The 16321-nt window shown below is 55.2% G+C and overlaps 2 protein-coding genes across 3 annotated transcripts in view; both read right to left on the reverse strand.

The window, feature by feature from the left end:
- ZSWIM5 (zinc finger SWIM-type containing 5) overlaps positions 1-4847 on the reverse strand; it is a 96980-nt gene extending 92133 nt beyond the window's left edge. The window contains exon 1 of the mRNA XM_064719368.1: positions 4169-4847. Within this exon, the coding sequence (XP_064575438.1) occupies positions 4169-4847 (679 nt within the window). The remainder of the gene's footprint in view (positions 1-4168) is intronic.
- An 8231-nt stretch (positions 4848-13078) lies between these two features.
- Positions 13079-16319, reverse strand: LOC135451165 (selenoprotein Pb-like). Of its 2 annotated transcripts, none has more exons than XM_064720094.1 (5): positions 16227-16319; positions 15276-15497; positions 14967-15179; positions 14697-14832; positions 13079-14076 (listed from the first exon to the last, which is right to left on the reverse strand). In XM_064720094.1, exons 2-5 carry the CDS (start codon positions 15482-15484, stop codon positions 13831-13833), a joined length of 804 nt encoding a protein of 267 aa, XP_064576164.1. In that variant the 5' UTR covers positions 15485-15497; positions 16227-16319; the 3' UTR covers positions 13079-13830. The 2 variants fall into 2 exon arrangements, with proteins under 2 accessions (XP_064576164.1, XP_064576163.1); XM_064720093.1 differs by having other exon boundaries at positions 16232-16311.
- Between the last annotated feature and the right edge of the window lie 2 nt (positions 16320-16321).

Here is a 16321-nt window from a genome sequence, read left to right on the forward strand (position 1 = left end):
CCAAAATAAACAGCTCTATAAAGCAACACACCACTGGATATAAATTTATACTCTGCTCCATACCACGTCACAGGGGCAGGAAACCAAACGCTTGCCTAAAAGTGAGCATTTCTAGGGGTAAAGAAAAAAAAGAAGCTTAAAACCTAAAAATAGTTTGGAAAAAAAAAAGCTAGAAGTGGTTTCAACCACATTGGAAATCATCAGTATTTTTACCTCTGAAGCTACATTTCAACAGGCATCATTACAAACATAGACAAACACAAGCTGAAAACTGAAGTGTAATAAAAAGCTTCCAAATCTGAACTCCTCCAATTAAAATGCATTTACACATATCATTTACAGGTATCAGGTCTTGCTTAACCTCTGCCCAGTCAGAAGGCTGTTGAAGCAAGGTTAAAAAAACGCCAGTACCTACATGACCAGCATAGATACCAGACAAGGAAACATGGGAAGGTACTCATGACTGACCTGCAAAGCATCAGATAAAATATCCAGAATTAATTGCAGGTTTGAAAGAAACAGGCTCCCTCCAAGTGTTTACAAAGCCAGAGCATTTTAAAGCCCTGCTTCATTGTTATTCTAACAGCAAAAGTAAATTCTGCCTATGTACTTATGGCTGGACCGCATACCTTCCCATCGGGGCACAAAGGCTTATCTGTGGGTAAGGAGCACATACCGTGTAGGTTCCTAAGCGGCTGCTTACAATCCAAAGAGCAACACAAAGCTCGATGCTTCCTCTCCCTAAGTCATTGTAAAACCAATGAAAAAGCAGAATTCCCCCCTAAAACTACCCAGGACACTTGCCCACCCATCAGAATCCAAGACCACTCGAGGGCAAACCATATTATACCATACTGGGGAGCACAGGCGAGAAACATGAATTTCTTCTGCCAGATCACAGCTTACTGTCAAAATCCACCAAAGGTCTTTTCTCTCTCCAAAAACCCAAGAGATAATAGTGTAAAAACTTTTGTTCATAAATATTTATGCAAGTGAACTTGTTAAAAATTAACCGCTGTCGTTAAAGGTTTTGTATCCTTTAGGATTCCCGGCATGCAGTGCAGTTGCATGCTTTATATTAAGCCTGGCATTTCTGCATTCCTTTCCTGCATGCTTTTGTCATTTGTCTAAAAATTAAAAGAAAAAAAACCCACACACCACACACACACAAAGACGGGATCTGTACACATAATAATAAAGCAGTTTTTAAGAAGACAAAGATGCCTGTGTTCAACATCCAAGATCTTTCTTTGAGCAGGGGAAAAAAAAAATCAATTTAATGACTCCAGTGAGATCAGGGTTTAAGCCTCGTTTAAGTTTTACTAAGCATGAAGGAATTATTGGTTGATAATGTGGCACATATATTTTTTTTCAGACCTGCCAGCTTTATAAGCACGAAGGAGCCAGAGCCTGAAGCACTTTGTGCCCATAAGCACAACCCTCACCGTTCCACACTATCCTCCATTGCCAGAAGGTCATTCCTCCTGGATTTTGTCTTTCAATTTTTCAAAAGGATTTTTCCAACCACACAGAGAAGGAATTTCACATCTGTACTGTCCCTATTTTTTTCACAGGTCTGAGTCAGAAACACAACTGTATAAACATCTGATCTTTATTAACAGAAAATCTCAACTGTGCAAACCTCAGGTCATGGCACCGGGAGCCGGTGGTGTCCGTTAAAGGGATCCTTAGAGGGGAACAGTAGTTTTGATTTACTGCTGGAGAGCATCAAGGAAGCCAGGGTTGGAGTTTTTATTTTTTCCCAAGACATAATGGTTCCCAAGTTCCTATCTTAATTGCAAACACACACAGCCACAAAGTGTTTGTGTCTCTGGTGGCTGGAGCTCTTCCACCTCACCTTCCAGAGGCATCCACAGGATGGATGTGGAAAGTTGGCGGAGGACATCTCAGCCTTGCATCCCGTCTATAAACACACAGCCCTTCACAGCCTTTTGTTTGATGTAAATTTTCCTCCTCCAGCTCAGGGCTGCAAGGCTGTGACGTGGCTGCTCCTGGGACAAAAACAGAGGTGTCTGACCCTGCGTCATGCACCCACTGCCATGTGAAGAAGAGCCACACTACAGCCAAGACCCAAACCTCCCCCCCGCCAGCTCCAAAGGCAAATTCCCATGGCGAGCATCCCGCGCACCCCTCTCGGGCTGTGGAAACAGGAGATAAATCACCCACCGACTTTGCGGCGAGCGCTTCCAGAACGTGCTGCTTCATCTAAAAAGCTGACGGCTCCGAGGACAATGCGCGCGAGCTCTGGTTTCAGAGCTGGGGAGACGGTTTGGACTTGTCAGGGGGGACATGGAACACCAGAGCCAGGACCATCCTCTCCCTTCTCTGGCTGGCCCGGAGCAGCAGCAGGAAGTGCAGGGAGATGGGGCAGATGGGATGCTGGATACCAGCACTGGACATCACTTTGGGATGGGACTGCTCTGCTTCGTGTCCTGCATGCACCTGACCCCAGCACTCACCCACAGAATTGGATAAAGGCTCATCAAAGCTATGTTCCAAAGACAAATAAATTTAAAATTTGAATTTAAAATAAAATTCCTTTGTACTGAACCAGTCCTGGGTTTAGGCAACCGTCACCTCTGTCTCCCATTCCCACACCAGCTCACTGCATCCACACCTTGGTGGGCAGGTCATTAAAACATCACCCTCAGCAAGCTATTATCTTCCCTCCCCCCTAATTTTAAAGTTCCTGAAGAGCTACTCCTCTCCTTCTAAAAAAATAATTTGGTTTTGAGTTTCACAGTATTTTAAACAGAATAATTAATCATCTTAACGCAGCCCTTACAAAATATTAATTCACGCCAAAAAAAAGGCTATAATCATATCCTCAGAGAAAAACCTTTTGTGCTTCAGGAATTTTCACTGCATGTCCTCAGAGGTGGGAGGAGAATTCTTCTGCTGCCTCCTATTCTCACATCTCAAATGGAAAATGTTTTGATAATGCTCTTCTGAATGTAAACTGCACCAAATGGGATTTTTATTATTTTTTTAAGCAGCTTTTTTTTCCCCAAAAGGAAGAACGGCTCTTTAAATAAACAGAGCGAACTACCCATTCCTTACAACAAAAACCACCCTCCCTTCACTCATTCACGCCATACCCTGGCACAAAATGAATTTACATTTCGCATTTGCAAAACAAATTCTCGCCTAATGTCATTTTAATGGGAACGCGCATTTCAATCCCTTCCAATAACAACGAGGAGCGGCTTATTCTATGTAAAACACCCCAATTTGTTTCTCTTTAAATATATGCGGATTTCAGACGGGGACAGGGGCTGGAAGGACAGGGGAAGAGGAACATTTCCTCTCCGGCAATCCCCCTCCGCCAGCGCACACAAAAGCCACCTGCCCATGGAGAGAAAACACGATGCCATTATTCCCATCGTCATTCCCACGGCCCCTTCGACACCGAACGAGCGTGAGAAGGCCGTGCGCCTCCGTCCCCGACACGCGCTTCACGCCAGGTCACCGGTGCCACCCGCGGGTCCACCCAACTTGTCACCCCCGCCGCTCCCCTCGCTCCCCCCGAGCCGGCCCCGCTGGACGTGCCCTGCAGGGGCTGCGAACAGGAAAGCGGGGGCTAATGCCACCCCTAGAGATGCTCCAAGCAGGGAAAGCCCCTGATGGAGAGGACAAAGAAGAACGCTCGGAGCTGTTGGAGAGATGCATTATGTTTATAAGCCCGTCTCCCGGTGGAAAGGACAGGACCCCCGTGGGAGCGCGGGTGGGGGTGCTCAGGCGTGAGAAGGACAGCGGCGGAGGGGTCGGGAAGGGCAGCAGGGCTGCGTGCCCTCCGTACAACCCCCCGACGGGCACTTGGCGGGGGGGAGAGGGGGGGCGAAGAGGGATGGTCTTTATTTCCCCCCTCGGATGGACGGACGGCGTCCAAGCCGCGGGCAGCTGCCGGTGACCCCCGGGCAGACGCACCCCAGGAGGCGGGGGGAGGTCACCCTCGCCCTCCCACCCCCTTTAAACCCCAAGCCGGCATCTTCCCGAAGGAGCGCACGGCAGTCCCTGCCCCCGGGGCAGGATTTTCCTGTCAAACCACAACCGCACCAGACAAAAGGCTTAAGTGCAGGAGGGGATGGGGAGGAGGGGACGGGGACGGACACAGACGAGCCCCCGGGGGCCCCGTCCCGGCACTCACCGACTTGCAGCACGTTGTCCACCGCGCCGGTCTCCAGCAGGCGGATGCCGCGGCGGAAGGGCAGCCCCTCGCCCTGCGGCGCGGCGGGGGCGGCGGGCGGCGGGGGCCCGGCGGCGGGGCTCTCCTCGCCGGCCGGGGCGGGGGCGGCGGCGGCCGAGGGTCCCCCCGCGGCGGCGCTGGCGGGGGAGGCGGCGGCAGCGGCGCGGCCGGGCTGGAAGCTGGAGTACATGCAGATCTGCCGCTCGCTGCGGGGGAAGCTCCAGTAGACGATGCGGCGCTGGACGGGCTCGGGGATGCGCTGGAAGCGGCCCTCCACCCGCTCGAAGGCCCAGCTGCCCGCCACCCGCTTGGCCGCCGCGTCCAGCAGCGACTCGGGCTGCAGCAGGCTGCCGGTCCCGCCGCCCCCGCCGGCGCCCCCCTGCCCCGCCGCCGCCGCCGCCGGCCCCGCGGCCCCCGCCGGTCCCGCCGCCGCCGCGGGGCAGCAGCCGGGCAGCGCCGGAGGGGCCCCGCTGGCCCCCGCGCCCGGCCCCGCCGAGCCGGCCCCCGCGGCTCCGGGACGGGGGTGCACGGCCCCGGTGCCCCCCGCCGGGCAGGCCCGGGAGCATAAGCGCTTGGGGCCCGGGGCGCCGGCGGGCAGCGGCGGGCGGAGCAGCTCCTCTCCCTCTCCTCCCTCCGCCATGGCTGCGACCGACTGAGCCGGGCGAGGGGAGGAGAGACGCCGAGGAGGAGGAGGAGAGGGCGGGGACCGGGAGGGGTGGTCCCGCCGGCCGGGAGCCGGCCCCGCCGGGGCGGGACGCTCCGCAGCCCCCCGCCCGCCCCCGCCGCCCGTCGGGGCACCGCCGCCTGTGGCACCTGCCCGGCTGCCGTATGGGTGGTGAGGGCATGGCCCCGGGCACCGCCCGATGTCCTCCTGGCCGTGTCCCCAGGCGGGAGGGGGACGTGCAAGGGACGCTGTGTCCCCCGTGCTCGGAGAGGAAGGACCCGCGGCTGAGGGTCCCCGCGGCGCTGGTGGGTGAGGGGCTGGGCAGCCATCCGAGCGGCAGAGCCTGCGCTGAGCCGGCGGGACAAAGGGGCACGGCGGTGCTCCATGGAGGGGGCAGCGCTCCCGCGGGGTGCCGGCGGGATCGGCGCTGCTCCGGCTGCGTGCCCGGCGGTGCCCGGTTCAGGCGCCCAGTCTGACCACAAATCAACACCCAGCCTCACCCGTAATTCACCTACGGTTTTACATTGAGTAGCAGAGCAGACAGCAGTACCCTGCCCTTCTATGGACATCAGCGTTTGCTTTTTATTTTAAAGCCCTATAGTGGAGATGCTCGTCCCATGCATTATAGCAGGGTCCTCGGGCACAGGAACCGTCAGGTCCTTTAGTACACACGGCCTTTGGGGGAGGCGATGAAAAACAAGTACTGCTGGCTTCCAGGAGCTCTCTTGTGCTCTCAGGTGGCATTACATTAAAGGGACATATGAATATATTCAGCACATACTGCCTGAGTCGGCATCCCAAAACCCAGGGAGCTGACCCCTCGCCATCCTCTGCTTTCAGCCAAGGGTGATGGCAGCACCCCTGGCACCAGCACAGCGTGGGGCTGATGTGGGGAGGGCTGTGGCAATGAAGTCCACTTCTCCAGGCCTCTACACCCTGCCATCACTTTGCTGCTGTGTCCAGCAGGACACCATTCCAAGATTTTCCCCAGAAATACATTCCTGGTTTTGTGTCCTGTCTAAATTTAAGTGACAAACCTCTGAGGAAGAGCAGAGCTCACAGGTCTCCGAGTTCAGTTTTCTTGCTATTATTCTCAGTGCTTTGAGAATCCAAGACCAATTCCTTCCTATCTGCAGTTCAGTCACATCTAAACCATTACCGGTTACTCCCTTGTTGCAGAGATCTCCTATTTATTCTTACTGACAGAGCAAGAGTACATTTCCTGGAATAACAGGGCGATGCAATTAGGGAACAGGAAATAATTATGCGCCTTTGCTCTGCCACGAGATACCTCCAAGCCCAAGGTCTCCTCTGCAGGACACGGAGGGAAGGAATCAGGTCTCAGGCAGGTGGTGAGAGCAGGCAGAGCTACTGCAATGAGAAATCTCCATTTTAGAGAGTAAGCCACAAGCTAATCGATGAAGGTCAGGAAGAGGTTTTCCTTGAAGGCTGAGGTGTTCCTTGCTGCTGTTGGTCCTATTCAAAGTAATGAGCGCTAGCAGTGGCAGGGACTGGCCTGGGGCAGCAGCTGCACACAGATTTGTTTACGCACAGATTTTCCCCAGGAATCACATCCCCATTTCTTTAACCCTGAAGGCCATTTTGCTCTCTTCAAGAGTTTGCTGCAACAGGAAGCACTTGCCACAGAAGCACGGCATTTTGTCCATCGCCTCTGCTCACTGTTGGGGTGACAGGTCCTGGGGCCACAAAGAAGGGCTTTGTCCTCCTCTGCCCCTCGCTGGCTGCACAGAGGGACCTCGCAGGGCCATCCCAAAGCACCCTCCTGCAGAGAACAGCCCAGCCATCTCAAGCTTTTTCGATGCTGAAAGCTGTGGGCTCCGGTGTCACAGAATTTCTGCTGTGTCTCCCTACAGCTGCCAGGGCTGCTCAGGCAGAGAGTGAGGCTGCATGAGAGCTGGGACGTGGCACCCCAGCTTGTCTGGTCCCTCTGTCACCAGTCGCTGCAGAGCTCACCTAGTGACAACCTTGAGTGTCCTTACTTACGTCGTCCCCAGACAGTGCCAATAAAAGGAGTTTAGACTTCAGACCAAGCAGGGATGTTATTCATTACCAATAAGCTGACTTTTCATTGCATAAAACATATAATCCAGTCTCAAATCAAAGCAAGGTCGGTGCAGTGGCTGGCCAGCCTGTCTCTGGGGGGTAAACATGCTATTTCAAAGAAAAACCAATCTATTTTTCCTCTCTCTCTTCATTCAGAACATTTGTTGCTCCCCATCCCTCTCCATATTTCCCTGTGCCTTTCATCACTGCCTTGATTTTGCAAGGGGGAGAGCTCTCCTCCTCCCAGGGAACATGGACAGACCTCTTCTCCCTGGGGAAGGATGCAAAATGTCAGCCTCCAGCCCAGCCCCTGATGCTGCTCATTCAGAGCCTGGAACCAGGTACATCAATAATTCACTGCACGCTTTCCTGAGCCCAGCCATTTGCTGAGCCACTGGCAGCCCTGGTTCCCCTCCTGTTTTCAGGACTGTTTGGTCAGGGTCTGCCTGTGCTGCCACCCACCAACTCCAGCCCTTCTGGCCTCATCACTGGTGCTATCCATCAAGTGCTGATTTCTCCTGCTGGCTCCAGGAAGTATTTTATTTTGAGTCCCTGGCTAGAAAATTGACTGACCAAGGGGCTGGAGCCCCAAGGGCCCTAGACCACAGTCAGGCAGCAGTGCAATGCAATATCTTCAGAAATTTTTTGGGTGCCAGCTCAATCAGAAGTCCAGCTTTAAGGTGCAGGTCCTGTGGAGTAAGAAAACTGCTTTCATCTTTCTAGAAATTAAATTCAAGGGCTATAAAAAGGAGAAAGGACAAAGGTGCTGAGGAGATGCCTCTGTGGGCTTCCCAGCAGCTGTGCTTTGTTTTATGGCAGTCAAGGTAAGTGATGGCTGGTGCCACATCTCAGCCCAAGGGGATGTCACCTCCTTGGCTGCTCCCACCTGCACACCTCCATGTAGCTGCTCTCCTCTCTCCCCATCATGCCCAAACTCCATCCTCAGCTGAAAGACTGCCCTTCTCTGGGCATCCTCCCCTCTCTTGGATGCTCCCATGCTGCTTTGACATTGCTGTGACTCCCACCAGTCAATGTTGTGCTCTCACTAACACGAGTGACACTGCGGAGCCTTTAGAGATGAGAGCAGAGCTTTGCAAGGCCCAGGGAGCACCAGGGAAGTCCTGTGGTGACAGAAGAAGGTACACAAGGGCAGAAGAAGCTTTATGGGCAATTAATGATGGGAAAGGAACAGGATAGAGTGCAGGCAGACACCAAGCTCCTGCTCCAGCCATCCAGAGGATTTGCTGCTCCAAAGCAGCTGAAGACAGGCTTATCAGCAGCCACGCTCCCTGCTACAGCCTCCATTGTACAGTGCTCACTGAAAGTGAGGTTGTTTCTGCCTTTCCTATGTTGCTGATGCAGAAGGGAAAGGACACAGGGAGTAACTGCAGCTCCCCTGCCTTAATGCATTTGGGAGCAGAGGAATCTATTGGCCAGGACAATTATCCCTTAGCACCCCCACAGATCCAATGTCCAGGATGAGACAGAGAGCGTTGTCTTATGAAATATTTGGCCTTGCAAGCAAGAGGAGGGACACCTTGATTTGGTTGCCCATGGAGTTTAGCACCATTTTTAGATTTTCCAGTGCCTAGTAAGGTCTCCAAGAAAGCACAGACTGGAGTTGGAGCTTTTTGCTGTCAAACTGTTCAAATCCCCTGTGGATTCTCCACTGATTCATTAGCGCTGAGTTATTGCTGTGCTCCTCTTCCAGCAGGGACTCTAATAAAGTGGCTTTTTGCTAGCCAGCCAGTTATTTTATGAAACTTTCCAGAACTGACAAGCTCAAAGACCTCCTTCAGGTGTGACTGCAATTGTCTGTGTACTCAAAAGAGAAATGCAAGGACTGAAAGTACCATCTCTCCTCTCCAAGCACAGGCTGGATTCCAAGATCAGGTGTGGGATGGCTGTTCTAACCCTCATGTCAATCCAGGAACAGCTCTACTTGCCTGTGTGTCCCTGTGGTTGCTCAGGCTGGGATGATGCAGACCTAGACACCCCCTTGTACCCAGACAGAGATTTCTGGTTGTCAGAAGCTGCTGTTCCCTTTCCCCCACACATGATGTTACATCCCTGGCTTGCCAGGGCTGCCTTCCCCCAGCCCCTGTAAGATTAGCAACATGCTGAGCTTCTGTCTTGCCATGAAGATTTCAGCACCCTTCCAGCAAATGCATTTGCTGTGCAGACAGCCATTAAGCACAGAGCAGCTGCTGGGTGAAGACCCTTGGCTTCCAGGAGGAGCAGCCACCTCTCCAGCATGGAGTCGACAAGCACAGGATGCTCCAGAAAGTTACAGATGCTCCAGAAAGACCTGCATTGGAGAGATGTCCACTCCAGCCAGGCTGGCTGTCTCAGGGCTGAGACAGAAAACAATCAGCAGAAAACAATCCTCTTGGGCCACCACCTCCCCCTTTCAGCCACTGAAGTTCCTTCCCCTGAATTAGGGATGCTAAAATAAATGGGGGATCATTTTTTCAGGCTACAAGAGTATGAATAAATGATGGCAAAAGCAAGGGGTAAACAATGCTTCTGTTAGCCTTTATTATGGGGTCTGCCCTGGCTTTGGAGCACGAGTGGATCACAGGGTCCGGCTGGATGGGAAGCTGGTGTCAGGCATTTTGGCAGCTCTACAAAGCTGTGGTTCCTCAGGTGCAGTGAGTGCCATCACTGTCACATCTGCCATCATCCCAGGCTGCTCTCAGCAGCGGGATTTGGGAACCCAGCATCACAGCCAACCTGTTTCCAGGAGCGGCGTGTGGAGAGACACACAGCAAATCACCCCTCACAGGCAGAAAAGGATTATCTTGCTGTCTCCTCTCCTGGCAGGAGGGCAGAGGGGACCCTGAATCTCAGCAAAGCTCCTACAAACACAAGGACCAGGGCAAGATCCAGTCTCAGCCCTGGGCACCTGCACGCATGAGCTGGCCTGGTGAGATGTGACTCTCCCAGAGTGTGGGTTGGGCTTTTTCTGCTCACACTGGGCTCTTTCAACCCCCTGATGTCAGCTGTAAATAACAAAACCAGACTGTGCTGGCCAGACAAAGAGAGGAGGTGATGCCACAGAAAGCCATGCAGGGATGAGAGCCTTGGTATCCCATGGGGCTGGGGCTCCAGCTCTGTGTCCCCAAATCACTCTGGACCCACCAGGAGGGAGGGAAAGAGCTGGGATGTGTCCCTTGTAGGTCAACAAATGGCCATGGTGTGGCTTGAAGGCCTTTGGAGGAAGGAGAGAGGTAACAGGAGAGGCAAACCTGTTGTATGCAGCTTTGCTCTAAAGTCAGAGAGGCACCTCCACCCGCTGTCCCTGGGGACTGCTTTGGGATGACTCTGCTCTCCCTCTGCCAGCAGACAGAAGATGAGGCATGCCAAGCAACTGGGCTTTGAAAACACAGGGATTGGACTCTGTCCTGCCCAGCCTGGTCCCATGGTTGATGATGAAGAAGGAGATGGGAATGAACATGGCCAAAATCTGACTCACTTCTGCAGCCCCTGCATCACTTCCATCAACCCCCCTGCACTGGTGGCCATGCAGGGACCATGAGACCCTGCTGCTGCCTCATCCCTGCTGCTGCTTCTCTGCTCTGTCCCATCTCCTTGGGCAACACTACACCAAAATGAATCTGGGCCTCTTCACCAGGGTCATCAGCAAGCTGGCCAAAGCCATGTTGACCTCTCCAGGTCTCATTCCCCAGCTCCTAACCCACAAAATGGAGATAGATGGCTGCCACCCCCAGGCAGCAGCAGCCACCCTGACCCCAGAAAAGCCAGAGGGGCCTGGCTGGGCTGGACTTGGGGGACAAAAATGCAGCCGCCTGCATTTATTTTGCCTAACAACAGTGATCCCTCTGTATATTTTCATTCTGTTTTCCTAGGCTCAGCTGCCTCCTCAATGAAATGTTTCCAAAGCAGCCTGGCTTGGCAGCACGCCAGCCCCGGCTGCCAGATGAATGGGCGGAGGAGGAGGGACCCATTCCTCTTCTTGACACAGCATCGCTGCACAAGAGGCCTCTGTTGACATTAGGACTGGCTGTTCCTCCTTTCTCAAGAGGATCTGCCCGGCCCTCGGCAGGAGCAGCACACAGGGCCAAGGCTTCATGTGACATCAAACTGACATCTGTCCTCCTCCAGGGTAGTGGCACAGCCATGGGTACCAGGGTACCATGGTGCACCCTCCTCCAGGGTGGTGGCACAGGCACAGATAACAGGGTACCAAGGACTGCTAGAACCTCAGTCAGCCCTTGTTTCTGGCCCTTGGCCCCCAGGAGGTGAGGATTCCTTGGAACTCTCTGACTCTACTTACACCATCACTCTCCAAGACACTGGTGATTACAGAGCCTGTTTCCTCCCCCCAAAACCCCTCTCTACCCCACCCAGAGCAAAGCTCTCCCTCAGCATCGTGGGAGTACAGACACTGACACAGGATTTGCAGAGCTCCAGGTTTCTGGCATCTTTCAGGGGTGAATCCTGTCACAGGGGCCCCAAGCGTGGCACCCCAAACACTTCAGGTGTTTGGACAGTAATATATGGAATAGGATCAGTTTCACCCTAAAGCCTTGCCCCTACTCAGTCATGTAGAACTTCATCCAAACAATGTGACAGCTCTTTCCCACACCTCAATGCCTCTACCCAGAGCAAAATGCCCACCCAAGCTTTCAGAGCCAGAAATTTTTCTGCTGGGAGGTAACCAAGTGGTAGCTGTTGCAGTGGACTACATACCCAGCACCAGATGGGATCCCCCTCTCTGCCATGGCTAATTGCAGCACTGGTCATCAGTGAGGGAATGCAAATCCAGGTATGCCCCACTCATTACCTGTCACCTCCTTGGCAGGTGCACCACCTTTAGGAGCTGCACAAGGAAAGGATGTGGAATTTAATACGACTGCTGATAATGCATCAGAACGCAAAAGAAAGAGATGAAAGTAATCAGCATCCTTCCAATCTGCACCTCTTTCCCTGATTGGCTCCTCTGGCATCTTCTGCTGGTGGCCAGCACCCAGCTGAGGCAAGCCAAGGACCAGGGGCTGGATAAGAGCAGCACCCAGCAGCAGGCCACAGGAACACAGTCTGCTCCTAGCAGCTGTGGCAGGGAGACCGCTCTGCCTGGGTCTGGTGGAAAAGAGGCCAACCATGCATCGATAAGATGAATTAGTTGTCTCAGCAGCACCAGCAAAATGAGCGAGAGGAGCCGAGCCCGTGAGGCCCGGCCTGCTTTGTTTCAATTACAGCAGCTGCCAGAAGAAAAAGATAACCTCAATATTGATGGCAGGAGCAGCAGACAGAGGTGCCCTTGCAGGCTACTGGGAGCAGGTAGAGGAAGGGGGAGGAGAGATGGAGGAGGGGGAGCAGAGTCTCAGCCAGCACACTGTGGGCGAGCCTGGCTGGTAAGAAAGACACATCTGATCCCATTGCTCTCACTTCTGTGAGGAACAGCTCCTTTTCACACTGGTTCTTGTCCCAGTCACTGTGCAGAGCATCCTCCAGCAGAGACAGGGCGCAGAAACCCAGCATTGGGACACAGCACCATGAAAAAAACACTGACCAGAAAATCATCTCTCTGCTCCCCACTCAGGCTGCAGGGCCTGGAGAGGCATTGAGCAGGGCTGTGTGGGATGATGGAGCTGGATAAAGGGCAGAGACAGGCCTGGGGCACCACAAGCTTCAAGCAGGCATGACTGCCTGCCAGGGGCACAGCACCCACCTGCCTGAGAGCTGGGGAGCCCCACAATGTCCCTGCAGTGGGGACTGCTCTGGGCACTGGGGACAAGATGCCCATGGTGACTTTGGAGTGAATGTGGGAACCAGCAACAGCTTGGGGCAGGCACCACAACATCACACCTACAAGCCAGGTATGGAGGTGCCGAGCCAAACACCCTCCAAGCAGGGCAGTGTTAATGTCCTGGACTCCCATCCTGGGAGGCAGCCAGAAGACAGGAAGAGATGGGGTCTTCTCTTGAAGAAGACTTCTCTTCAGTCTTGAGCCCCTGTAACTCCAACTCCTGCTCAGGGGATGTAAACCACCCCTGGCTGCTGCATGTTGGGGTCTGCATCCAGCCCTGTGTCCCTCCCTGTGCCCGGGGCACAGACCAGAGCTGAGTAAGACGCCTCTCCCTTCCCCCGGGGCCACCAGAGGCCAAACTGAGCAGCGGTCACTTCACAGAGGTTTTATTCGCACTCCGCATATCCACGCTGCCCTCCCACCTCGCTTACCCGCAGGAAAGATCTCAGGATCCCCACCCTGTCCTCGCCGAGCTGCGCCCATCGGATCCAGCCCCTGGGTCTCCAAGAGGGGACAAGGCCACCATCTTGCGGCCACCCAGCACCACTGCACATACCCGTGCGCACGGTCCGGGGGCGCCCAGGACGGCACAGCCGGGGGGACAGGCTTCGGACCGTGGGGAGCCGCGACATCCCCCGCTCCTCCCTGGGACCGTGTCCTGCGGGGCACACGCTGTCCCTCCCCTCGCTCCCTGGCCAGGAGACCCAGGGATTCCTGCACACCCAGGAGTGTCTGGATAGGCAGAGGATGCCAGCAGTGCTGCCCCCATCCCAGCTCTGGCCCCTCCACCCCGCCCTGCTGCTCTGTGCAGTGTCAGCCAGCAGTGACCAGGGACCTCCTGGTTTGCACAGCGGGCTTCATTGAGCACAGAAAGGCGGGCAGTGGCAGATGAAGGCTCAGAACTGAGCCTTGGGGCTGAAAATGCAGCACTGAGCAGGGTCCAAGGGGAATTTCCATCCCTATCAGAGCGTAGGAGGGCAACCCACATGGGGTTTGCTGGAGGGAGTTGTTAAACCAGCACTGCTGGTGACCAGCAGCCCAAAGCAAGTCCTTCCATGCCTCTGTGAAGTGAGGTGGGGTCGTCTGCACACTACTGGGTTCTGCAAGGCTGCCCAGCCTGGTTTAATGCTCATCCCCCTCCTTCTGCTTCTTTTCCTTGTGATGGAGCTGGCCATGATCTCCGTGGTGGTGGCGAGCATGGGTAGCAGGTTTGTGGTCCTCACTTGGCTTTGTGTCTCTCTCGCTGTTGACTTCGTGATGGTGGTGAGGATGGAGGGGCTTGTGCTGGTGGACCGGGGTCTCTGACTCCATCCCCTCATGTTCAGGAAGGGAGCTTGGGGTGGCAGGGCCCTCCATGGTGCTGTTAGCCTGAGGAAGTAACACAAGGGCTGGTGTGGTATGGGAATGCCCACAGAGCCCTGCAGAAAGCCTGGGAGCACAGCTGTGAACGAGGAAGAAGGCAGAGCAGCATTCATCAAACAGAAAACTGTGGGTCAGAGCAAATGCTCTCCAGCCCTGACCCAGGGCACAGGGAAGACAGGAGAGGCTGGAGCACACAGGGCACAAGCCTCTACACTTGTGTCCCTTGGCTCAAGCTGTCTGTGGTCCAGAAACAGGAATTTGCATTCAGTATTTCTTGTACTTTTCTCCTGGGAAGTGACTAATCGCCTGCCAAGCTCAGAGCTACAGCCTTTTCTTTGCTCTGAGCTTGCCACCTCTGCATCCACTGCCTGCCCTTTCTTATATGGGAACAGTCCTAGTTAGCATTCCCAGACATGGGGTATGACCCCTTTAGTCAATTCCTTTTCAACGGGAAAGCTCTGACCTATTTAAGCGCCTTTATTCCAGACCTTCCATCACCTTCCCTCTCAAACACATCTGAGGGCAGCTGCCAACCCAGAGCCCATCCCCAACATGGAGCTAAGATTGTTCTTGCTGATGTGCAGTGCCAAGGACAGCAGGGATCCAGCGAGCATTCCAGTCCTTACCTCCTGGGTGGTGTTGGGGTAGAGGGAGCAGTTGCCACAGAAGTCCTTGACGTGGCTGGAGCGGATGGCTGCCTCCACATAGGGGAAGTGGAGGAAGCTGAAGGGCAACTGGATGTGGAAAGCCAGGCGGCCGCACCTGAGGGGAGAAGTCACGGCCTGGCTCAAGATGGGGGCTGGAACGCCCCCAGCCCAGCCACGAGAGGGGATTTTGGAAGCCATCAAACGCTCTGTAACACCAGTAAAGCCTCAGGCGAATCGAGGGACACTCACCGGTCATAAACAAGGAAGTCGTCCTTGTCACCCCCCAGGACCTGCCACACGTCGGGGTCCTCCTGCTCGGGCTGGAGCACGGGCACGCCGGGCGGGGCATGGCGCCGCAGCTCGGGCAGCATGGCGCGGGACAGCGGCGCCTTCTCGTTGACGATCATGTAGCGAACCTCGGCCAAGCCCTGTCGGGCCAGCCGCTCCCGCAGGCCCCCCAGGCTGCGGACGGGAGGCGCTGGGAGGGGCTGCCGGGCAGGGGCCGCCCTACGGCCCCGAGGTGCCGGGGATTGCTGTGGGGAGGGGAGCGGGGCTCACCTGTGGGCCTGCCTCAGGCAGAACTGTCAGCTGGCCTTCAGCAGGGCCACCACCGTCACCTGCCCTGCCGCCCCCTCCATGGGGCTCGAGCCATTGATGGTCCATGCCGGCGCCTCCTGGCAGATCCGGCTGCTGTTGGCCGGCTCCTCGGAGGCCGAGGCCAGCCCCAGCCCCAGCCAGGTGGCCAGGGCCAGCACCAGCAGCCCCATCCTGGACCCGGCCCTGGCAGGGACACACAGGGTGTTACCCTCCTCCCAGATCCACTGCAACCCCAAAATATCCCCCTACACCCAGCTCCAGGGCAGACAAGGGCTGTGGGCAGTGTTGGCCTGATCCTGGCACTGGGAGCCACGATCCCCATCCCAGGAGACAAGGACAGGAGGACGAGGGGGGAAATTGTGCTCCTTGCTACTGTCTTTTGTGGGCACCCGGTGCCACAGCATCCTGTTCTCCCCTGGCAGTGAACACTCACTCCCATATCTCAAGAGATGAAGGTGCTCCTCCTCCCACGGGCCTTCTCCATTTCTTTGATCCCACAAAACAAACCCAGCCCCAGAGAGAGGTCTATCCTTGCCCCAGAAGGGAGCAGGGATACAGCCCTCATCATCTCAGCTGCCAGTGAGCAGTCATTGGGACAGAGATGGTTTCACCTTCAGGTCACCTTGAGAGTCCTTGGTGCCCCACAAAGTGCTTTGCGGGTACACAGAGCCTTTAAATCCCTTCAGTCTTCCAAAATCTGCCTGAAGCCCCCATCCTCCAACAACCCCAGGATATTCCCCATCCCTCTAATATCCAGCACACAAAATTCCCCATCCCTCTAATATCCAGCAAGGGGGAGGATATGGGTCGGGAGGGGATGGTCTGGGGAGGGAGCAAGGAGATGCAGGATTGGTCAGGGTGGATGTGCCCCCGCTCCCCAGCCCTCTCCCCGCGAGAACGAGCCCTCGATACCGCACTTCTCCTCGCTGCCGTCCTCCCTCGCTCCTGGCCCCAGCAGCTTTTAGCAACTTCCAGCTGGCCCCGGTCCCCTTTTTATCTCCTGACCA

This window comes from Zonotrichia leucophrys, chromosome 8 (genome assembly GCF_028769735.1).
Source record: "Zonotrichia leucophrys gambelii isolate GWCS_2022_RI chromosome 8, RI_Zleu_2.0, whole genome shotgun sequence".
NCBI classification, from domain to species: Eukaryota; Metazoa; Chordata; class Aves; order Passeriformes; family Passerellidae; genus Zonotrichia; species Zonotrichia leucophrys.